The sequence below is a fragment of the Podarcis gaigeae genome (genome assembly GCF_964106915.1).
Source record: "Podarcis gaigeae genome assembly, chromosome: 2".
NCBI classification, from domain to species: domain Eukaryota; kingdom Metazoa; phylum Chordata; class Lepidosauria; order Squamata; family Lacertidae; genus Podarcis; species Podarcis gaigeae.
In genome coordinates, this window is record NC_139679.1 from 2,282,247 (window position 1) to 2,306,869 (window position 24,623).

Here is a 24,623-nt window from a genome sequence, read left to right on the forward strand (position 1 = left end):
TTCATGCCAAATTCATTCTCCAGACAGCTTTTTAAAAATAAAAGCTATTATATTATATTTATGAGCATTGACAAATACCTGCTCATTGTAGTGCTCATTAGCCAACCAGGATAAAAGGGAGTATAGTGACAGTTCTGGTAGTAGCACAAAGCTATAGTATTACTGTTCAGGACAGATGATTTGCCAGTGGTCAAGTCTGCCACTAGACAAGAAGCTCTCTTAAACACTATGAGGTAAATACAAGAAAGAATTTTTAAAAAGGTTATGCATTTCTATGATTTGGTAAATATGGCTGTTATTGTGTGCAGGCCATGTTGATATTAGTACTGTGAAAATACTATCCTTGATCATGGTTCCAGTAGTGCATTTCCAAGTTTCTCTCACTGAGGGGAACACAAAAATATTTCATTGCTTCTAGTCCCTGCAGTCCAGCCCCAAAGAGATATTCAGCCTGCACCACTCCTTGTCATTCCACATAGCTAGAAAAGGCTGGTGCATGTGCCGTATGGGTTATTATTGTCACAGAGTTGCTGCCATAATTAGGGGGAATGGACTGAATGAAGTAGAGCCACTTCCCAAGTTCTTTCGGCTTTTCCAAAATTTGTCATTCTTAAATTGCATCATATTGTATTAGAAAAGCACCATGACACTATAGGGAAGGTCCTTGCCTTCGGGGAAGGGCTGTGGCTCAGCAGGAGAGCACGTGCTTTGCATGCAAAATGTTCCAGACTTAATCTCTGGCATCTCTTGGTTGGGTTGGGAAACCCTGGATGTCAGGAGAGCTACTGTCAGTCAGAGCAGAGCGGACAATAATGAGAGAAACAGCCCAAGGATCAGACTTGTATTCCTCTTTGGTCTTCTAAGAACATAGCGCTGCCACATATGGAGCGAGGAGGGGCAAAGCAAGTGGGAGTCTGGTGAGCTGTGGCTGCTGTGGCAAAGCCAATCTGACACTCCCATGCCGTGTCTATGCTGTGCCCACATCAGGCTGTTTCTTATTATTAAAACACTCAGATTCACAGCATAGTTCTAACTTTTTGTGCCAAGTCATCTTAAGCAAACGTCCTGCAAAACTGGAGGAGGGGTTATGTAGCCACAAGACTATAAAACCCAAGCCTGATGATATCTGGGCCTTTTGACTGAAGAGAGAAATGTACCAAGAACAGCACAGCCCGAGATGACCTAAATTTTTCCACCAAGGTGAATTTCTGCCCCACCCCCTTTGAAATGCTGCTCAAAGCAAACAGTACCTAAAACAGAATTGTGCGTGTCAGTTTTGCATATACTAAATGCTTCATTGATTGCAAGGGCACACTAACCTTCCTCTAGAACACTGTTCATGCATCTGGTGGTGCACTATAGTACTCTCAGTATCAAGGCTGACTACTCGTGTGTTGTGTCCTTAAATCCAGAACCAGGAGAAACAAACAGGTGGTTTTGCCAAAGACTATACCTGCACAGGTCTTATGGGCTGGGAGGAACATCCAACATCCACAGCTAATTAGAGCTGATTGATTTCTTGAGAAGGTGTCCTCCTGAGTCTGTAACACTTCAGAATGCTGCTGGGAGGGATTGCTTGTGAATGCTGTTTTTAAAATAATAGAAACACAGTTTTACTAGTTTTCTACTTTCTATTTTCTACTTTCATTGAAGTTCTTTTCATGCCCCCGGAGCATTCAAACATGAGATTTTTCCTACCTGAGTTAAGAAGTGGTACAGACCCAGCAGAACTTTACCAACAATATCAGCCATAGAACATAAATCACATACAGGCTTTATCATGAAGATGGTTCTGGGTTGTTGCCAGATGTTTGCACCATCTTCTTCCTGCCTGGGGGCATGAGCTGTTCATTAAGTTATGGCACCTTCCCTTTAATGCCAGCTTGGCCCTGCAACTGTGGGTGCCATGCAGCATGCATGGCCCTGGCACTGAAATTTATGGGTGCCCGACTCCTTCATGGGGACTTTTGTGGGTGCTCAGGCACTCAGGGTCCCAGGGAGTTGACACCTATGCTTTGACCCAAGAGATTTGGGATCAAATCCCTGGTCAGCCATCCCTGTGCCAGCCAGTTTGTGAGGCTTGGTGAGAACAGCTGGGAGGGGTGGCAGATCTGCCGCCCCCCCCCCGAGCATGCCGCTCCTTGTCTCCTGCGCTTGTCGTGCTCCTCCTCTGCACCCCCCCAGCCTGCTCCTTTCCAGCCTCCATTTTCTCCCCACCACAACAGCCTTCAGCACACCAGGACTTTCCTGGGCCACCTCAGGTGGTGGTGGCAAAGGTGGAGGAGGTGGCATTTTCTGTTTTGCCTCAAGGCTCTCCCCTCTGACCTTTCTGTGGATCAGCTAAGGGAGAGGCAAGGTTGAGCAGGAACAATGCTGGATTCATGGTGGGGGGGGGCAGTTTCCCTGCACAGGGTGCTGTGCTGAGGGGAGCAGAATGGAATAAATATTTAGGAGGAGGTGCCAAATTTTATTTTTATTCAGGGCACCATATTACCAAAGTCCTTCCCTGACAGGAGGTGGCAATGGCTCAAGAGGAGCCTGAGCAGGAGGATGCAGTCCTGTCACTTAGAATCATTGCCTTCGCAGATGGGAACAGATCCACCTGCCCTGAAAGGGCACGTGGTTGCAGTCCTGATGTTCTCACAAGGCGAGTGAGTGCCCTATACTTAATCTTTAGAAGCTCAGTGGGAGGGGCTGGGAAACTTGTTGGGACATCTTTGTCACTTCTGACCAGTTCTGAACTTCCTGTCCTGCTCCTGAACTCCTGAACTCCTGACTCTTGATCATGGTGTCTGTTGCTGAGTCTGTACTGTTACTTTTCTGGATAAATAGCTCTTCCATCCTCAGAGCCACTGTCTCCATATGTTGCGTGTGACAATACTGAGCTAGATGGACCAATGGTATGACTCATTCTACATGACAGGCAAAAAGTTCTTCTCTCCTGATGTTCAGCCAATATCTACCATCCTGCAACTCAAACCCACTAAATTAAGCTTACCAAATTTTTTCCAATAAATCCAGGACACTTTTCAACTTCAATGGATTTTGTATGGGAACTGATTTGTAAATCCGGGGAATGTCCCCAAGAAACGGGGATGTCTGGTAACCTTACACTGAATGCTCTGCCCTTTAGGGCATCAGAGAGCAAGGCTCTGTCCCCATCTAAACAGCAACCCATAAGGTATCTGAAGAGGGCTATCATTCATGTCCCCCCTCAGTTCTCTTCTTCCTAGGTTGGAGCGTTGATCTAGTGTCAGAAAAATCCTCATCTTTGCGGTGGTGAGGGAGGGTGAGGGTACAACAACAGCAACTTTATTATTTATACCCCATCCATCTGGATGGGTTACCCCAGCCACATACAAAACCATAATAAAATGTCAGACATTAAAAACTTCCCAATACAGGGCTCTCTTCAGATTTTTACTAAAAGTTGTGTAGTTCATTATCTCCTTGACATCTGAAGGGAGGGTCAGAGGCGTAGCAAGCCCAGGCGGTACCCAGTGAAGATTTTTTTTGGTCCCCCCCCCCCCACATTGACAGCTCGGGGTAGGCTTGGGAGTCATGGGTAGGTGCCAAATGTCACCTCCTGAGCGATGACACCTGGGGTGGTCTGCCCCCCTTCCTGTGCCTCTGCGACTCCCAAGTACCTCGAGCCATTGGGGGAAGGGGGGAGCTATGCTGCTATCCGGGGGCACTGGCAAAGCTGCACAGCTCGTCCTCTTGGGAGCCACGGCTCCCGTCTGTCTCCCTCCCCGGCTTGCTGTACCAGCGGCAAAGTGGGAGCCACTTACAGCGAGCTGGGGAGGGAGGTAGGTTGGGAGGGGGGCCTGGCTCACCGTAAGTGGCTCCTGCTTTGCCGCTTTATGGCGAGCCAGGGAGGTAGAGAGGGGGAGCCGTGTGTCCCGTCCGTCCCTCCCTGGCTCACTGTAAAGTGGCAAAGCAGGAGCCGCTTACGGTGAGCCGGGGAGGAAGGGAGACTGGGAGGGGCCCCCGCCTCACCATAAGTGGCTCCTGCTGGTGGTGGAGGGATCCCACCACCATCCGCACAACACTCCAGCCTCACCGGTGGCAAACCACTATGTACAGTGCATGTGTGGCGTCACTACGCACAGCGCATACACATGCGTTGTACGTAGCGGTTTTCCACCGGCGCCGCCAAGAGCCATACAGACAGTGGCAGGATCCTCTGCTTGTGGCTGCAGCTGCAAACAGAGGATCCTCCACATGTGGCTGCGGCAGCACGATGGCTGCTCACGGCAAAGCAACTGGGGTGGCAGGGTGAGCACCCCGTGGGGTGCGTTCTTGTCACCCTCCCAGACATGGCACCTGGGGCACACCGCCCCCCTCCACCACTCCCTTGTGACGCCACTGGGGAGGGTGTTCTACAAGGAGGGCACCACTACCGAGAAGGCCCTCTATCTGGTTGCCTGTAACGTCACTTCTCACAGTGAGGGAACCGCCAGAAGACCCTCGGAGGCGGACCTCAGTGTCCAGGCTGAACGATGGGGGTGGAGACACTCCTTAAGGTATCCAGGGCCAAGGCCGATTAGCGTTTTAAAAGTCAGCACCAACACTCTGACTTGTGTTTGGAAATGTACTGGGAGCCGGTGAAGATAATTTAGGACCACTGTTATATGGTCCCGGCGGCCACTCCCAGTCAGCAGTCTAGCTGCTTTATTATGGATTAGTTAGAGTTTCTGAGCCACCTTCAAAGGTAGCCCCAAGCAGAGTGCATTGTAGTAGTCCAAGTGGGAGATAACCAGAGCATGTGCCACTCTGCTGGGATGGCGTGCAGGCAGGTAGGGTCTCAGCCAGCATACTAGATGGAGCTGGTAGACAGCCCCCCTGGACACAGAAGAGGAATGAAAAGGTCTTCCTGCTGTAATGTTGGGTTGTACATAGTGTAGAACAAAGAACTGAATCATCATCATATATTTCTTGAAATGCCTCCAATCCTGTGCAAAAAATCCCATCAGTTTAATGAACTTTGTAGAGGCAAATCTATGGAGAGGGCTGACATTTTAAAATGCATATTTTATGAAGTTAATAAATATGTTCTGGTTTAACCGCTCTTTCTTGATGCTTGCTCTATTGCACAGTTGCTTGGAACAGTTACTTAATGGATGGTAAGAGTTGCCACATTTAGCAAGCTCCTCAATCTGTCACACATTATGATGAACTGATGATTAATTAACCTGAATGAAGTAACAAAAAGCTACTACCAAGGTGATGATGAATAATAAAGAGAGCAAGCAACCCAGGGACTGAAATATGAAATGTAACACCATGAATCACATTTATTCATCTCTAAATAAAATTTGTTTTTGAGTTTTTATCTTTTGTGTTGAAAATTGAAAAGGGGAGCTAATGTATGGCTTATCTGAAAGACCCTATTCACTCATACGAACCTGTCTGGGTTCTGAGATCCTCAGGAGAGGAAGCTCTTCTCTCAGTCCCGCCAGCCTCACAGGCATGCTTGGAAGGGAAGTAGTACAGAGCCTTCTCAGTGGTGGCTGCTCCCAGACTTTGGAAGTCCCTCCCTAGAGAAGCTAGACCGGCTCCTGTCCTTCCGCCGGAAGGTGAAGAGCTTCTTGTTCCAACAAGTTTTGGGAAATTGACTGCTTTTAACAAAATGGCTAGAGCCGTACGGTTATTATTGTAATTATTTTTATAGTTTTGATAGGTGTGTGTGTGTGTGTGTGTGTGTGTGTCTGTGTGTGGATATAGTTTTAATTCTATGTTTAATGATTGTTTTTAGCTGTTCTTATTTTTATCTGTAAGCTGCCTTGAGTTTCTGCTAGGGAAAAAGGTCAGAGACCCTCAAATGTACTGAGGACAAGCTATCAGAATAAGGTTCGCTATTTGACTGCTGATTCAGGACTCTAATCGGTGTTTTATATAATCGACTTTTAATTTTGTTCTGAATATACTGCAGTGTTCTTTTGTTGCAGCGGCTGCAATGGCTGATGCAAATAAAGTCTCATTCATTCATTCATTCATTCATTCACTGAGTACCAGTGGGGATCTTCATGTGGAGATAATCTCGCTCCCCACCCCCAAAACTGAAGGCAGTTAAAAGAGGGGTCACTGCATCACACTTTCATCTCTGGTAAACATGTTTTGCAGGTTTATGAATTATTTCAAAAATTTACAAAACCAATTTTATTAGAAGCAAGAGTGAGTTTTAAAAAGTAGTGTGTTCCATGGAAACAGACGCTTTCTCAAACTACTTTGAACTTTAAAAACCGTGACACAATATCGTATGCCATGTCCGCTTTCAATTTCCACTGATGTTCTGAGGCAGATTTGCACTTTGAAAATCACTGAGGTTTCCACTGGCAATCAAAATGTGCTTTTTATTTCCCCAGTCATTAACAGCAGGTTTGGGGGAATTTTGCTGCCCCCCCCCCCCGTAGATTGAATCTCTTACCATGATCAGGAGATGGCAAAAAGTCTCACTAGTGTCTCCTCTGCTCAAGCTTACAAGCTTCATTATATAAACAAGCATGATTACAGCCATTTGCCTTTGGCAAATAACATGCATTGCGGAACTCTTGCCCTCCTGAGAACAAGAGAACACTCGCACATATTTAGTTTGTGGAGCTGCATGTGAAATCATTTGACTTATATTCTACACAGTGATGGAAATCAGGGTCACATTCAAAGAGTTGCACAGCTTCTAGGGATGTGTGGATCAGTCAATTTGGATTCTCTCTGCTTCTCATTTTTTCATAATTTCACTTTGCCCCTTTGGATCATTTTTGTAATCACAAAAATCAACATTTTATTGTGCAATAATATACACATTTTAAATTTAATTTCTCCTAATATACACATTTTTGCAAGCAATTTCCCCATATAAATGCATTTATTTGTTATTTATATATGTGTTTATGGACACTCCCCTAACATGCACATTTTGGGTTTGGAGAAGTGCATCACAAAATCTGGACAAGTGCATATTTTGAAGGATACTCATGTTTCAGTTCATGCAAATTAGGCAACTGCACATTAAAAGACGAAGCATAATGAACACACACACCATTATACATTATCTCCATCAGAGTTTCTGCATCACTTGCCTTCAAGTCATGTCCTAAGATTCCATATTTTTTTGCACTAAAGGGGTGCCGATTTCATTAAAAAAATATGCTTCTGATTGTAAATAAAAAATATCAAAGCAGTTTTTAAAAAGCCTCAAGGTGGATAGTCAGTGTGATGCCCTCCACAAATTTTGGATTCTCTCTCCCATCTCCCCCGACCATTGGTCCTGCTGGCCAGGGCTGATGCAAGTTGTGGTCCAAAACAGCTAGCCATGTTCCCTACCTCTGTGCTATTACTGGTGGTACTGTGGTTCTCTGCCTATAATATTTATAATCTACTTTAGATGGACAGGAAATAGGAACAAAGGAGGGGGAGGGTTGCCAGCTTCTTTTCTTATCTAGCTCTCCTGGGTGCTCTGCTTTCGTCTCCTGGGGTGGGCGGATCTGCATGCTGTTAAGGCACAGGAGCAGAGCTGGTGAAGAAAAGGAGGTAACCCTGGGAATAACTGGTGCCTGGCCTAGGATAAAATAGAGGTGAGTCAGCTTGTAGGAGGGAAACAGGTAAAGTGAGGTTGACACAATTCTAAGATGCTGCTAAAGTATTGCTACTCACCAATCTCTGCCGAGAAGTAGCAAGAGATTCCAGGTGTCTTGGCACATAACCAGGTTTTGTGTTTCCTTGGGAAAAACATGGGACAACAGACGCTAGTGTTTTTATGAAATATGGTTTATTCATACATAGTTACACCTGAGTTTTATGGAGAAAGAGTTCACAGTATTTACATTTCAAGAGGCGCTTGTCCCTTCCCAGCAGCACAGCATCGGATCCAGAGGCATCTTAATTATGTATAATCATTTATTACATCCGTATGCCGCCTTTCATGCATAGCTCTCAGGGCGGTTCACAGCATAAAAATGCAAGATAAAAACACAAAATACATAATAAAAACAACAAGAACAAACCAAACCAAACACCTCCACCCACACCCCCAAGGAAGGTGGGAGGAACCATAATGAGTGGAGTTCGAGGACTTCCGGGTTAGCGCGATTGGCTAATGGCGGATTCCCTCCGAGCTCCGGAGGGAATCGGCTCTGCTGAAGACGGGTCTCACCGCGCCGGCGACGCGGGGACCCTTAGAAACCGCAGGCGCGGAAGCCTGCGGACTTGGTGACTCAGTGGGCACCTTTAAGCGCCTTCCGCGACCCACGAAGAGCCTTTTTAAAGGCTACAGAGAGGGTACAGAGAGCGGCGTGGTGCTGGGAGTAGACCGCTACTTCAGCGGAGCGTAGCCGCGAGCCATGGCCGGAGAGCGCTAACTTTTTTCCCAAAATTTGGACTGGAAAATAAACAACCCGTGAGTAAAATGGAATTTGGACTTTAAAAATTTTTACCTTTGAATTCGGCACGACCGGGGGATGTGCTAAAGGGAAGTCCGCACCCCCCCCTACCTATGGACGATTTAAAGCAAGAACCGGAGAACTAAGGTGGAGAGATTACTGTTTTTGTGGTGTGAGTTAAAGATATTTCTACGAATCTGACAGAAGAAGTTTTGGTGCTGGAGAGAAAGGGAGGAACTTTGGAAGTTTTTATGTAAACCCCCCCCCCCCCCGAACCCGGGAGCGTCCTGTGTGTGTGCCGGAGGAAAAAGAATAAGGAGTTTGACAGCTGTCAAAGGAGCTGTCAAACGGGCGGTTAAAGTTAAGAACTTTGTTATTTAATAACTCTCTGAACTAAAGGTGTTACATTTGAATAGAGGTGGTTGGAAACAAAGCAGTAATAAACAACGAAGTAACGGATTGTTGGAAAAGGACTATTAAGCAATTGAAATCCCCCTAGGGGGAACCAGAGACATTACAATGGCTGCAGAGGGAAAATTACTGGCAGAAATAGAAAAAATGTTTTTTCTCGTGGGAATCTTGCAAGAGCAGAGTACGGCTATGAACAAAGAACTTATGACCTTGAATTCTAAAACAAACAACTCTGCTGAGTGCACAAAGGATTCGACTGATAAAAAACCTGCAGCTAAACCAGAAAAGGCATCTTCGGAAGGGATGGAGAAGGAAGAAGGAGTGGAGAAAACACAGGTGGAAAATACCAACCAGCAACCTATATTGTCAGAAAATAAAGAAGAAGATCTTCGGATTACAAATCTGCGAAAGATGAGAAAGATGAAGGAGGGAACCCTGGGAGTACCTGGAATACCGGAATTTAAAAGAATAAATATGATTGGGACTTCCTCTTTGAGTATGCGAGATCAGCTGACCTTTTGCAGCAACTGCTTTCAAGTATCATGGATGGAAGAAAATTTGATGTGATTGTGACAGAACTCCTTCGAGACTTGAGGACCAACAAAAAGGGATATCAACAAAATCGGCAGAGAGATACTGGCAGAGACTTAAAGGCCTCGGATGTGAGGAATCCGGGCTAGGATCTGTTTTTGTGGACATTTGCTTGGGAAGGGATGGAAACCGGGGCAGGGAGGGAGGGGAGAATAGAATTTCAAAATTTTATGATTTTTGTATTTGGTCATTAAGATATATAACTAATTAATATATAAAGGGAGATTCGTGGAAGGGAAATTAGGTCGACCTTAGAAAAAGGATTAAATTTTTATAAGAGAAGTGGATAAGTTAAATGTGGATAAGTAAAATGAGCGAATTTTAAATTTTTTAAAAAATAACAATAATATGTTAGGGATGAGAGATAAGACTTGCTGAACCAATTATGGGAATCGGGATGTATGAAGAGGGGGTGGGGGGAAGTCCGGGAAAGAGGGTAAAGAAAGTAAGGGTACAAAAATGTATATGTGTTGTCTTTGTCTTTTTATGTGTGTGTGTCTGTATAAAATGTAAAAACCCAATAAAAATTAAAAAAAAAACAAAACATAATGAGTGGAGTTCATGGCACTCACTCAAAAATGTATCTATTTGGTGACCTTGCTTCTCCCAGCTTCTTGAAGGAAACAGTAATGCAATTATGTTATTGGTAAGAGTGTCTCTAAGTACAGAGTGCCCTTCCCTCATACTCACAACTTTAGCCAGTCCCAGCATAATTAAGGAGCTGAGAAGGGATGATAGCTCAAGGCTGCAGCATATGTTTGTATTCTGAATGCTCTGGGTTCAATCTCTGGCATCTCCAGGTTAAAAATGTGAGGCTGCAGGTGATTTGAAATGTACCCACACCTGAGGTACTGGAGAGCCATCAGAGTAGACAATGCACAAATTATCTGATCTGGCAGCTTCCTTTTTGCATGGATTAAGCTAGCCAGTAGCATCCCCTGTATATTCTAAGGGACCCATCACTTCTTGCAGGATTCTGATAACACAAACAAATGTTTCTGAAACAGTTAGAGGTTGTCCTCCACTAGCCCTCCTAACCCATACAGTGGTACTACACCTCTTTCTGCATATGCCCACTTTCACTTTGACTGCAATCTGCTAATCCACAGATTCCAACCTTAATTTCAGCTTTGTATGGCCCCCCTGATTCCTGCAAAGGGCGATGTAATGAAAAATACAATCCAAAAGATGTTTGCCACTGCAACAGCAAATGTGAACGACACCAGAACTGTTGTGAAGACTACCATAGCCATTGCCATCAAGGTGAGTGAAAACTCTGGACACTAATGTTACTAAAGTTCTCCTATGGTCATTCCCTGCTTAAGCTGTCTTCCTAAAGCCATCTGGTTGACCTTCTCTGTGGGAAACAGATGGTGAACTAGGTAGGCCTTAGGTCTGGTCCAGTTTGGTATGACAGAAACATCCATATAAATAAATGGAAAAGGTTTATACCTGTCTGGTCAGGGGGAAAGGTGGGGTATAAAACAACAACACTTGACTAATGGGTTTTGGTTCTTGATGCTAGCCTATCACCACCACCACCATCCTTACAATTGATTATCCACCCTTCACTCTAAGGTCCCGGGGTGTGTTGCAACAATTAAAACACAATATTTTCTTTTAAAAATATATTACTATCACCAAGATGCCCTTAAGAGTCAAGACACTTCTCAAAAACAGTTCCATTTTGCACTGGTCAAGGGGCCATGATATGGTTTGTGTGCAATCATTTCTCCTTTCTTTTATCAGCTAATGCAGATGGCAAAGAAACAGGCACAGTATTTGATGGTGAGTACTTGAATTGCTTTTTAGATGAGTTGTTTGTGACATGTAGAATAGCAAACCAGGAGCAGGTGGTGAGTTGGTTCGCTGGTGAGAGTTGTTGGTTGCTACTGTGGAGGAACCGAGGTGGCAGCATGCTTCTGAACACCAGTTGCTGGGAACCACAGGAGGGGAAAGTGCTGTCTTGCTCAGGTCCCGCATGCAAGCTTCCCACAGGCACCTGGTGGACCACAGTGAGAACAGCGTTCTGGACTAGATGGGTCATTGGGCTGATCCAGAAGGTTGTCCTTACACTCAAATGTCTGTCTCTCCCACAGGGGAATTCTCCAGTAGTGATGATGCAATCACCAATGAAGAATTGCAACAAACATCTGAGCAGCTTTACCAAAGCGACATTAACAGAGCTGGGGAGGCTGATATCACCCTTAACAAGCAACACTTAGCTTCAAAGAATCAGGAGAACAAGGACCAGTCACCAGAACCGTGAGTTCCACACAGACTTGATGCATGAAGGTGCCCTGTTTTTAAGAGCATTAAGTCTCTGGCTACTGGATCAGGCCAATGGCCCGCCTCTACTCCAGCATCCTGTTCTCACAGTGGTCAACCCAAATGCCCCCAAAGTGAAAACCCCAAGCAAGACCTGAGCACAGCTGTATTCTCCAGTTGCAGCTCATTATTTGGTATTCAAAGGTAGACTGCTCTTGTCTGCCATGTCCACCTTTCCCAGACCACAAAAAGCACTCTGCAGGTGACCCAAGACCATTCAATGGTAGTGTTACACATTTCCAAGGCTGGCACTGAAATAACTTGCGGCGGGAGCTCTGATAAAACCCTATCAAGCTAGACTTAAGCAGCTGCAACTCCAGCGATGGAGCTGAAGCCTGCATGCATTTAATGTTTGTAAAGAGCAGATTAAAAATAATTATTCTCGTTCAATTGAGTGGATGTATCTTGTCTTCCACTGGGGAAGTCTGCCCCCTGGTGGCCGCTTGGTCCTGCAGCGGTTTAAATCAAAACCTCCAGCCTGCAGATGGATGAAAAGAGCGAGAGCGAGCAATCAGGAGAGAGAGAGCTGCAGCTGTGGGGTGCAACTGTTTAAAAGTGCAACTCTAGAGCTCAGCATCTTTCCACTTCCTGCTACAGATTCCTCACTGGCCTTGCAGACAACTTCATTGTCCAGAAAGTAGGAGAAGCAACAAGAGGAACAGCCATTTTAGATCTGGTCCTAACCAATGTTGATGACCTGGTTAGTGGGGTAGAAGTGGAAGGATCATTAGGCGCGAGTGATCATGCTCTTCTGAAGTTTACTATACAGCGGAAAGGAGCAGCCAAGCATACTAGGACTCAATTTCTTGACTTTAAGAAAGCCGACTTCATAAAACTTAGGGAAGTGCTGGGTGAGATCCCATGGACAGTAATACTAAAAGGAAAGGGAGTTCATGATGGCTGGGAGTTTGTTAAGAGGGAGATAGTAAAAGCACAACTTCAGGCAATACCAATGAGACGAAAACATGGAAGGTACCTAAAGAAGCCAGGGTGGCTATCTAAAGAACTTTTAATTGAGTTAAGATTTAAAAAGGATGCGTACAAAAAATGGAAAAGGGGGGAAACCACCAAAGAGGAATTCAAACAAATAGCCAGCATGTGTAGACACAAAGTCGGAAAAGCTAAAGCACAGAATGAACTCAGGCTTCCTAGAGAGGTTAAAAGCAACAAAAAAGCCTTTTATGGGTATGTTCGTAGCAAAAGGAAGAACAAAGAAACAGTGGGGTCACTCAGAGGAGAAGATGGTGAAATGCAAACAGGGGACACAGAAAGGGCTGAACTCCTCAATGCCTTCTTTGTCTCAGTCTTCTCCGATAAAGAAAACAATGCCCAACCTGAAGAATTTGGAGCAAATGATTCAGCAGAGGAAACACAGCCCAGAATAACTAAGGAGATAGTACAAGAATACTTGGCTAGTCTAGATGTATTCAAGTCTCCAGGGCCAGATGAACTGCATCCAAGAGTATTAAAAGTACTGGCAGATGTGATCTCAGAACCACTGGCAGTCATCTTTGAGAATTCCTGGAGAACAGGCGAAGTCCCGGCAGACTGGAGGAGGGCAAATGTTGTCCCTATTTACAAAAAGGGGGAAAGAGAGGACCCAAATAATTACCGCCCAGTCAGTCTGACACCAATACCAGGGAAGATTCTGGAGCAGATCATTAAGCAAACAGTCTGTGATCACCTAGAAAGGAATGCTGTGATCACCAATAGTCAGCATGGATTTCTGAAAAAATAAGTCATGTCAGACTAACCTGATCTCGTTTTTTGACAGAATTACAAGCCTGGTAGATGAAGGGAATGCAGTGGATGTAGCCTACCTTGATTTCAGCAAGGCATTTGACAAGGTGCCCCATGATATTCTTGTAAAGAAGCTGGTAAAATGCGGTCTTGACTATGCTACCACTCAGTGGATTTGTAACTGGCTGACTGACCGAACCCAAAGGGTGCTCATCAATAGTTCCTCTTCACCCTGGAGAAGAGTGACTAGTGGGGTGCCATAGGGTTCTGTCTTGGGCCCGGTCTTATTCAACATCTTTATCAACGACTTGGATGATGGACTCAAGGGCATCCTGATCAAATTTGCAGATGACACCAAACTGGGAGGGGTGGCTAACACCCCAGAGGACAGGATCACACTCCAAAACGACCTTGACAGATTAGAGAACTGGGCCAAAACAAACAAGATGAATTTTAACAGGGAGAAATGTAAAGTTGGGCAAAAATAATGAGAGGCACAAATACAAGATGGGTGACACCTGGCTTGAGAGCAGTACATGCGAAAAGGATCTAGGAGTCTTGGTTGACCACAAACTTGACATGAGCCAACAGTGTGACGCGGCAGCTAAAAAAGCCAATGCAATTCTGGGCTGCATCAATAGGAGTATAGCATCTACATCAAGGGAAGTAATAGTGCCACTGTATTCTGCTCTGGTCAGACCTCACCTGGAGTACTGTGTCCAGTTCTGGGCACCACAGTTCAAGAAGGACACTGACAAATTGGAACGTGTCCAGAGGAGGGCAACCAAAATGGTCAAAGGCCTGGAAACGATGCCTTATGAGGAACGGCTAAGGGAGCTGGGCATGTTTAGCCTGGAGAAGAGGAGGTTAAGGGGTGACATGATAGCCATGTTCAAATATATAAAAGGATGTCACATAGAGGAGGGAGAGAGGTTGTTTTCTGCTGCTCCAGAGAAGCGGACACGGAGCAATGGATCCAAACTACAAGAAAGAAGATTCCACCTAAACATTAGGAAGAGCTTCCTGACAGTAAGAGCTGTTCGACAGTGGAATTTGCTGCCAAGGAGTGTGGTGGAGTCTCCTTCTTTGGAGGTCTTTAAGCAGAGGCTTGACAACCATATGTCAGGAGTGCTCTGATGGTGTTTCCTGCTTGGCAGGGGGTTGGACTCGATGGCCCTTGTGGTCTCTTCCAACTATGATTCTATGATTTGGTATTTTAAAGAAAATAACAGTGCGGGGGAGATCCCGATCGTGTGGGATGCATTTAAAGCTGTAATAAGAGGTCAATATATAATGACAGAGAAGACTATTAAGAAAGCATGGTATTCGGGGAGGCAGGAAAAAATTAAAGAAATTGAAATATTACAACAGCAGCTAAGGCTATTAGAATAAGGAACATACTTATACAAAGCTCTAAAGAAATAAGGAAGAAATTTGCAGCATTTTATCAAAAATTATATAAAGAAGAAAACAAAAATATTAGCTGCAAAAGTTTAGGCATTAAGATAGGGTGCAACACCCTGGCCGATTGACGAAAAAGTCAAGGCCCTCCTGCTTCCCAACATGTTGAAAAAGTATCTCCTCATAGACCTGAGCAGCTCTGCGGAGGCGGCAATCTGACTTCAAGGGTGGACCAAGAAGACTACTGATCTACCAAGGGGTTTATCCAATCTCTGAGGCCTTCACGCCACACGCACCAGTCAGCTGTGGACACGGATGTTGGTCACGCATGGGATGACATTCGTGGGATTGTTGCACAGGGTGTTACTGCACCATACTAATTCACACACATGGGCTGGCCTTTTGCCCTGCAATGGACAAATGCCCCACCACGCAGGAGGGCTTTTGCAGCTCAGACCATCCCATACTCTGCCATCACCAGCAATGCATAGTTCACATCCTCTTGGTAGTACACGGAGTTGGCATTCATCTCCAGCAGCTCATGAAGGACCGCAATCCATCTGTCATCTTCTACCACGGCGCTGGAGCTTCACAAGAAAACAAGGCAAATAAAACACCACCATGACCATAGGAGGAGAGCAAAGTTCTGCAGTGGTGGTGGTGGGGGGGTTGGTAACAATTAAGAGCCAGTCAGTAGACAGCTCAGAGGGAAGAGCGGTGTGCCAATGAGAAGACATGTCATTCTGAGCCACATTCTGGGGGCCATTACCATTAGACCACCAGGTCCATTGAGCTCAGTACTGTATGCACTGACTGGCAGCAGCAAGAGCTCTGCAGGGTTTCAGGCAGGGGATATTGTAAGCGCCAACTTGGAGGTGCCATTAGGAACTGAAGCTGGGGCCTTCTGTATGCACATAAGGTGCTCTGCCCTTAGCCATGGCCCTTTCCCTGAAAGGTGGGGTTCCGTTTGTGCATTTCATGGTATTTATACACCGCTTGATTGTAGAAAACCCTCAAACATCCTAGTCCTCATAGTTTTGAAGAATGGACTGGATTGAATAAGAACCCGGCTCAGTATTGTCTACATTGACGGGGAAGCAGCTTCCCAGTTACCTTTCCATCGTTTCCTGCAGCACAGGAGCCATACATTCCAAGATCTCGTTGACCAACGGCTGGTACTCAAAGATGATCTGGCGGAAGCCATGGAGAAAAGACATTTTGCTCAACCCCCTGTGTTGATTCATTCAGGAAATGGTCTGAGAGCCAATCTTAAGCTTCTTCCTCGGCCTACCAAAAAATAAATTCTTCTTCATCATCACATTATTTTAAACTACTTACACACACCCATCCAGGAAACAAGAGGCATTATCACATTTCAAGGATAAATTGCAGCCAGGCACAATCATTCATGGAGGGTGTGGCCTGGAGGAAGTCCCAAGGGCCACACAGAGAGGCCTCAAGGGCCAGATCTGTACCCCTACTGTCCCAGGCATAAGATTCCCTACTCCTGCTTTTGAAAAAGCGCCATCTTAAAAGAGCCAGGGTCCATCTTTAAGATGCCACAGCAACAAAACAACGATGTCCTGGGAGACCAGGGGCATGCAGGGCTCCTGCTCTCAGCTTGCTAGGGCAGGGTGGAACTGGGGCCACCCCACTCAGGAGCCAAGAGACTAGTAGCTCATGACACGACATTCCTGTCTTGGGAAGGAGTGATACAGTGGCAAGTAGAAGGCTAGCCCCTTAGATCATGAGTAGGCAAACTAAGGCCTGGAGGCCGGATCTGGCCCAATCACCTTCTCAATCCAGCCCTCGGACAGTCCAGGAATCAGTGTGTTTTTACATGAGTAGAATGTGTCCTTTTATTTAAAATGCATCTCTGGGTTGTTTGTGGAGCATAGGAATTCATTCATTTCCCCCCCAAAAAATATAGTCTGAGGGACAGTGGACTGGCCTCCTGATGAAAAAGTTGCTGACCCCTGCTTTAGATGCATGCCTTTACGTGGAGCAGCACAGTCAACAGGTCCAGAGTTTCCTTGCCCTTCCAATCCTAGAAAAGAAGTCTTGATTGCAACTGCCATTGCCCTGTTGATAGAGAATCAGAGCTGTAGCGCCGTTCATAACATAAGAATATTCTTCACAATTATGAGCAGGGCAGTGGAGACAAGCTGCAAGCGGCAACAGCCTATGATTCTATGAAATTAACCCAGAGCAAGAGATCTCACAGCGTTCAAAAAGCTAAAGAGACCCTCTCCTTATCAAGAAGGCCACCTGACTTTTCTTTCCAGGGGCAAGATGGGTCTGCATTTCAGATCCACACCCCCAAGAAAACTACTACTGCTTTTTTTAAGCTACCACATTTCCCGAGGCAAGTTGCAAGGCCCCATGACTGGCAGCAGGTCCACTGTAGCATAGAAAAGCTATTTGCCACATGGCTCCTGGAGCCTGGGGTTACAGGCGCAAAACCAAAATGGCTATCCCCCACTCCTCACCCCGTATGCAGCAGCACTTTCTATTATAATTTTTTGTAGAGAATTTATTTGGCTATTTTTGCTGTTTGTGGCATTGGGAAGCTTGTAACCAGCCACAGAAAAACAGGTTGTACAGAGAGCACAGTGGGACTTACGTTTAGGCATGTATAGGACAGTAAAACCCAATGAACATCTTGGCTGAGTGGGGATTTGAACCTGGGTCTCCCCAGTCCTAGACCTACAGACTCTAACCACTACACCACACTGCTCACACTGGGGGTGAACTTTTTTCACTTTGCAAAGTCACAGCTTCTGAGATAGGTGCTGCTGCTGGTGAAGGGACACTGCCTCACTCTAGTCCATTCATGCCCACACAATGTGATTATTTTCAAAGCTCTGATGTTTTCACTTCTGTCAAGGAAAGCACTTCCATGTAAAACTCATGCAAATCTTTCCCACAAAGTAGGGAATGCTGCACCATTTCTTTCTTTGAAGGGTTGGCCCCACCCCAAATTGCCACTGCAGCTGTCGCTTGTTAACTCAATGAGTAGACTAAGAGGAAGTCCGTGGGAAATGTTAAAAGGGAAAGGCTACCCTTCTGACATAAAAAACGGGGTTTCCCCAAGAAAAGGCACTTTACTTCGTTTTTCACTTCCAGTAAAAAACCCAACAACAGCTGCAATTAATGCTAACCACGGGGTAAAATTTTGAATGGGGCAAGCATTCTAATGACCAAGAGCAGCTGTGGGGAATACTTTGCCCCCTACCCCTGAATGTTACTGAACTACAACACAACTCCAGCCGTTCCTAGCTGTGCCGGGGAGGGCTGATGAAAGATTCTCCATCCCTGGAGTAATGAGCTATCCAATTTCGCCTGCATATTTTTCTTGCACTTAGTAAACAAAGCTAACAAGTTTGAACCTGCCAAGCTAATATTTATTTTCAAGCTGGCTTTGTCATTGTCACTAAATGAATTTATCTTTTCCCGGTCGAAATACGTAAATCCCTTGCCCACCCACACCACTGCCGCCGCCACTGCCAGTAAGGGCAAGAAAATTAACGCAGACCAAGTAAGGTTTATAGGCAGCAAAATACAAATGATCAAACAAAGCCAGCATCTTAGTAAACTGCCACCTGCTTCCAAAACCATTTGCTACAAACATAGGAACGAGCCCACCTCACAAGGCTGTTAGGAAGATTTCACGGGCAGGGAAGCTTTCTGGAAAGAAGCGTCTGAACTGCCCTGAAGTGCTTTGTAAAATGCAACCAAATTATTACTACGTTCAGTTTGGATAACCAGAGCAGCCTTCCCTCCCCACAACACACCACGCTGGAAGAATCCCTTTGCGCGTCCGAAACCTCCAGTCTGCAATTCCAACAACCCTAGTTTGCAATGTACTTTTTTAAAAAAGTGCCTTACAGATTAACAAATTAGCAAGTTTATTAAATTCTGTCTTTTGAGTATCTCAATAAATGAAGCCTTTTTGCTAAAACCAGCAAAAAACAAAACAAAAGTAGCCCATAAAAACATTTATTTCAACCACCTTCCTTTCTGCAAATTCCCAACTCCCATCCCATCCTATTGGACCCACGTCTCCTACCTGCAGGGCATGCCTCCGGGTTAGCAGGAAGTGGAAAGATGCTGAGCTCTTGAGTTGCACTTTTAAAGAGTTGCACCCCACAGCTGCTGCAGCTCTCTCTCTCTCTCCTGATTGCTTGCTCTCCCCACAGTTTCCATCTAAGTGCCCTGAGTGGCCTCCTGCCCTGCCAAGCAGAAACACAGCAAAGTAAATGTAGATGATGCTCAACTGGTTGCATCTCAGCTACAGGAAACAGGTTTTAAAGGAGGGTGGTGGAATCTACCTATTTAACATTCTAGCGCTTAAAACAAAGGTGGGAATACTCATTGAGATTCTCAACTTTAAAATTTGCATGAGGACATCCAAAATCTAAAAATTTCAGTTCATTAATTGCAAGTGGATATTCAACTTACAATTTTTAAGGGGAAACTATTCCTTTTACTGGGCTTTTGTGCATCACTACTTTGGAAGCAAGAGTTGAGTTACAGCCAAAAAACAAGTATACCTTTTTGAATGTCGGGTATCAGGTTTCCTACTTTCTTTAATGCTATAACATACACATGAGTACTGAACATACACACTGATTACTGAAACAAAGGGGGAAAATCTCAAGCAAATTTTCCTAGCCTGCAGCTTAATCCTATCCATTTTTACTTGGAAGTGTCATTGAGGCATTATCCCGGATCAGCATACATAGGATTGCAAAATGACAAATTTCATTTTGGTTGCCTATCTAAAGTTCCACCTGTATCAAAGGCGTTCTCACTGAATCTGCATCTCATCCAATGGTGGATCTCAAGCAGAGGATGGAACCCTTAAGCTGCAATCCTATGCTCACTTTCCTGGGAGAAAGAACTGTGCAAAATACACGGTTAAACCAACAAGACTTTAAGATTTACTTCCTGTAATAAAAATATTTCACCATAAATGTGAAATTTTGCATTTAGATTTTAATATTTCACCAAAGTTCATATCTATCTGAAATTTCATCTTCAATTTCATTTCCTAATGATTGAGTGACAGACCTCAGTGATTGGAGACATTAAGTTACTTCCAATGTTATTGCTGAACTGTATCGGAAGAGGGAAATTCTCATTTCCTTTTAAATTAGACAGGTGCCTCAAAGGCACACCAGGCTAAATTTTCATTTCTCTTCTAGGATTCTTTCCAATGAATAGAAGCAGTACATGGTGCTTGTCCTCTTCCCAGTCTCCTCCCTCTTCTCTATCTGCCCACTCATCCTTGTCGCACCACCACCTGGGCTCTGAGCCTTCTTCACTTTGGGAATCCCCAGCTGGTTTCTCTCACCTTTCCTCTATGTCCAGCCAGTCCGTGACACTCCCCGCATGCTAGATTTGTATGATTAGAAAGTTGTTTCTTTTTAATACAAGACAGCATTCAGTTGTGTGTTCCCTGAAGTAGTACAGTCCAGGCAGAGGGCATTTTAATAGGAAACATTCCATTTCTGTGTGCTTCGGCTCCTAACCTCAGCAGAGTGTTTAGCTGGGGACCCGTAAGAACAAAAAAGACCACCTTCATAGCAGGTATTTTTGCTTGTGTGTGTGCAGGCTCTTCAGCTACGTCAACCAGGAGAAGCTCTTCTCCAAGCCTACTTATGCCAGTTTCATTAAGCTGCTGGATAATTATCATAAAAGTGTAGGGACAGGGGAAGAATTCACTGCTGAGCAACTGAAGGAGCAGGATAACTTCCTGAGTGAGGTCATGAAGACTGAGGTGATGAAAGTGCTTTACAAATTCCTGCACAGCAAACGTAAGTCTTTCTTCATAATAAGGTCTCTGCCAGCATAGCCACTATGGTCCCTCCAGGTGTTGTTGTTTACCACTCCCATCTACCATGGCCCATGCTACCTGGGGCTTATGGGTATTATAGTCCAAATTTCTGGAGTTGGATATGCCTGACCTATGCAACTGAATTTAAGGGCCTTTTTGGTAGTGGCACCTGAGTTATGGGGTTCCCTCCCCAGAGAGGCCCTTTCGAGGTAAAGACATTTTTTCCAAGGCCTTTTAAATTTGTGGAATGTTCTCCCCAGGGAGGCTCACCTGGCTCCTTCGTTATACACCTTTAGGCATCAGGCACAAATGTTCCTCTTCAACCAGGCCTTTGGCTGATTGACATCCTTTTAAATGTGTTTGTGGGAGGAGGTGGGAGGGGAGGGAGATTTCTTGGTTGCAATGGTTTTTATTACGTATTTTGTGTTTTTATCTTGTATTTCTATGTTGTGAACTGCCCCAAGGTCTCTGGATGAAGGGAGATATAAAAAAGAAATAAATAAAAAGAAATAAATAATTCTTAATATATTTTGGAGAGCTTTTTCCTGCTATTTTATGTGGCTGCTGTTTTTATCTAATGTGTGTTTGTGTGCTGCGGTGGGTAGTGGCAGTGCCTGTTGGATGATGAGTGCAACATCATTGCCCAAAACCCTCCTGTACCTATTCTCTCATTTTATATCCCTCTCTTTCCTTGATATTGTAGTTTTTCATTTTTGTGTTGTTGCTGTTTTAAAGCAAATCTCTCTAGTGCTGGGAACCCCAGGATTCTTGGGGTAGAAGTCAGGACAGTTTAAACATTTTAGTGCAAAGTCTGGCTTTCATTCAAACATGACTTTTTCTGCGAGTGTTACATCATTAGTAAACACAGTTGGTACCCATTGCTTCACCCAAGCTATGCAGAACATTAAAGGGGAGATATAGGATTTATTTGGGATATTTTATTTTGGTTCTTTTGAGTGAGAAATTAATGCCTTTTGTCTTTCCCTCCCCATCTCTTTCCTAGATCGTTATGGCACAGAGGCAGAGTTTGTTGCTGACCTAAAGGAGATATGGTTTGGCCTTTATTCCAGGGGCAAGGATGAGCATGACTCCAGTGGCTTTGAACATGTGTTTATAGGTACATTCATAAAAACCAACAAACCTCCACCTTCCACAGTTTCATGCAATTACCCACCTCTACTTATTTGCAACCGTTGTTTGTCCCATCTGATGCTGTTTTGACACCGTTTTTTAAACTTGAGAAAGTTTCTATTTTGAATTATCTAAACAATTAAGAAGCACATGATGATGTCACAACAACATGCAGCCAGTCAGGTCTAGAAACAAGGTGGCACCATTACTAGCCTTCTCTGTGGTTTTGGCTACATGAACATTTGCACAGGAAGACTCAAACTGGCATTAGTATGTACAGTACTAGACCGCAGGGCAGCTTGCACCGCTCCCCTGGGTTCCCTCCAGCTGCACTGCTCCTGCTTACTGCATGGAGAAGAAGCGGGGCAAGGCAGTGGCCAGGTCAGTGTGCTGGCCCACTTGCACTGCACGGACTTCATTGCCACTTCACACCTCTGCAACCAGGTTGGCTGAACAGTGCAGCCCGACCACAACATCTGTTGCTGCATATAGATAAATACATCTTTTCCTTTTGTTGTTCTCATCACCCAGAAGTAAACTTAAAATACCCATATTTAGTGGCAGGAGGATTAATTAGCCATTAATGGAAAATGTTTTTTTTAGGGGAAGTCAAGAAAGGAAAAGTATCTGGATTCCACAACTGGATTCGTTTTTATCTGCTGGAGAAGCAGGGTATAATTGACTATTTCAGCTACAACTATGATGGTCCGGTGAGTATCACTGGGAATGGCTACAGTCTTCCAGACTTTTTGAAGGCATCTTGGAGAATGAAAGTTCCATTAAAAAAAATAATCCATAAATTTTGCATAACAGCTAAAATGAGACACAGACTTCTACCTCAATGACTGCAAACATTTTTTTTTTTACTAATTTTTATTACTTTGTCATAAGTTATGTACAAATTAACACATAACCATGTAAACAATAACAGAACCACACATAGATGAAGCATTTTAGAAATTTATTTTAGTGCCACAGAAAGGAGCAGATGTTGGTGGGGCAGTGCCCAGTTGCCCCAGTAAAGCAGCCTCTGCTGCCTGTTCCTAGTCCAGGGAGCTCTGTGCCTGATATATAGCAATAAACAAAAAAGGGCTTCATTTGAAGGTGCCTCTCCACAAAATACTGCCTTACACTGCCACCTAGGGTTGGGTGACAGAATGAGATGATCCCGAAGAAGCATATTTTTCAGGGGGAATAAAAATGCTGGATGCCAGACTCAGCTGCTGCCTATAGCAAAGCTCAAACCACTCTATTAAGTAAACTGCATTCTGCCCTTTAGCTGAACTCTCTTAGGCTGTGGTCCTGAATTTCACACCTATGGACAACAGGATATCCTCAGGCATCTCCTCTAGTGACCACCAAGGTCCAAGCCTATTATGTTAATTAAAACAAACTCCTTTGGGGGATTTTGTGATAGGGAAGTTTCCTGCTGTTTTTATCTGTAAAATAACACTCTTTGGGGGAAAGTGTTAGGGGTTTTGTGAGGAGGGAGTCCTGAGCACTGGCAATTTTCTTCTGTGAAATGGGCATGTTGTGGTGCCCATGGCAATTCCTTAGATTTACAATGTGTTCCTGTTCTTAGAACACCTATTTCAGAGGGTGCCTCCCCTTTGAAAGGTCACAATTTGTTATGTTCTGAACACCAAGAGAAGGTAAAGAGGAACAGAGCACAGGGAATACATATTCTGACTTAGTTTTTCCAAAATATTATATGGCTGCTTTGCATCTCAAGGCAGCTTACCTCAGAACAGTAAAATGTAGATCCATCCACACCAAAAAGGCTGTCTGTCTCTTGTCTGTGGCCAGCCTGTGCATAAGACCTCTGAGTGCACTCTCAAGGCCTGGGCAGGTTTACCTGGGTACAGTTGGCCATAGGAACAGAGAAAGCAGCCTTCTCATGAGTCCATTTAGTTGGTCCATTTAGCTCAATATTGTCTACATCAACTGGCTGTGGCTCAACAGGGTTTCAGGCAGGGGACAATCCCAGCCCTTCCTGGTGGTGCCAGGTCCTTCAAATAACCTGGTTCCAAAGAGTTGAGGGCTTTTTAGGCTGGAAACAAACAGGTAACCAATGCAGCTGTCACATTACAGATGTTAGCTGCTCAGACCATGTGCCCCCACAAGCATCTAAGTGATTTCCAAATTACCTTTAAAAGCAGTCCGTCCACCCACTTTATCTGCACCTCATGCAGAGCACATTGCAATCATCTAGCCTCATTTACCCATATGATGAACCCCTCAACTCTCACAAAAAAAAGTATACCTGTATTCTTCTGCCAAACATTGGAGGTGTGGCATGCTAGACCACTTAGGTACCACCATCAACACAAATACTCATATCCTCAGAACTGGGGAGTTTTCACAGCTTAACATTGCAAAATTCTCCCCCCCCCCCATGTCTATAAATATCCTCCTTGATAATTTCTGGTGCTTTCATTTTCTGGTTTAGTGGACCTCATACCCAGATGTGTTGGGGCTGCAGTTCAATTGGGATGGATTTTACAAGGAGGTTGGAACAGCCTTTATTGGAAGCAGCCCTGAATTTGAATTTGGACTCTATTCACTGTGTTTCATTGCTAGACCTGGAAAAGTGTGAGTATAACGACATTTACAGGACATAACTATTGTGTCTATAGACCTCTCCAGTGTGTTGTGTTCTTTTTAGAAAAAAGGGAGCCGGTACTCACCATGAAGTACAATGTGTCCCCCAAAACCCCCCATAGTATGCAAGGAAAAGGGAAAGGGAAGGAGGAGGGGAGAACAAGCTCAAGCTCTTAAAGCTGCAGTTCCTAATTCATTAC

The 24,623-nt window shown here is 44.7% G+C and overlaps 1 protein-coding gene across 1 annotated transcript in view; it reads left to right on the plus strand.

Moving 5' to 3' along the window:
- ENDOU (endonuclease, poly(U) specific) overlaps nucleotides 1-24,623 on the plus strand; it is a 32,508-nt gene that overhangs the window by 4,659 nt on the left and 3,226 nt on the right. Inside the window, exons 2-8 of the mRNA XM_083729246.1 lie at nucleotides 10,512-10,646; nucleotides 11,133-11,171; nucleotides 11,483-11,648; nucleotides 20,469-20,671; nucleotides 21,695-21,808; nucleotides 22,426-22,532; nucleotides 24,272-24,414. Of these exons, the coding sequence (XP_083585372.1) occupies nucleotides 10,512-10,646; nucleotides 11,133-11,171; nucleotides 11,483-11,648; nucleotides 20,469-20,671; nucleotides 21,695-21,808; nucleotides 22,426-22,532; nucleotides 24,272-24,414 (907 nt within the window). The remainder of the gene's footprint in view (nucleotides 1-10,511; nucleotides 10,647-11,132; nucleotides 11,172-11,482; nucleotides 11,649-20,468; nucleotides 20,672-21,694; nucleotides 21,809-22,425; nucleotides 22,533-24,271; nucleotides 24,415-24,623) is intronic.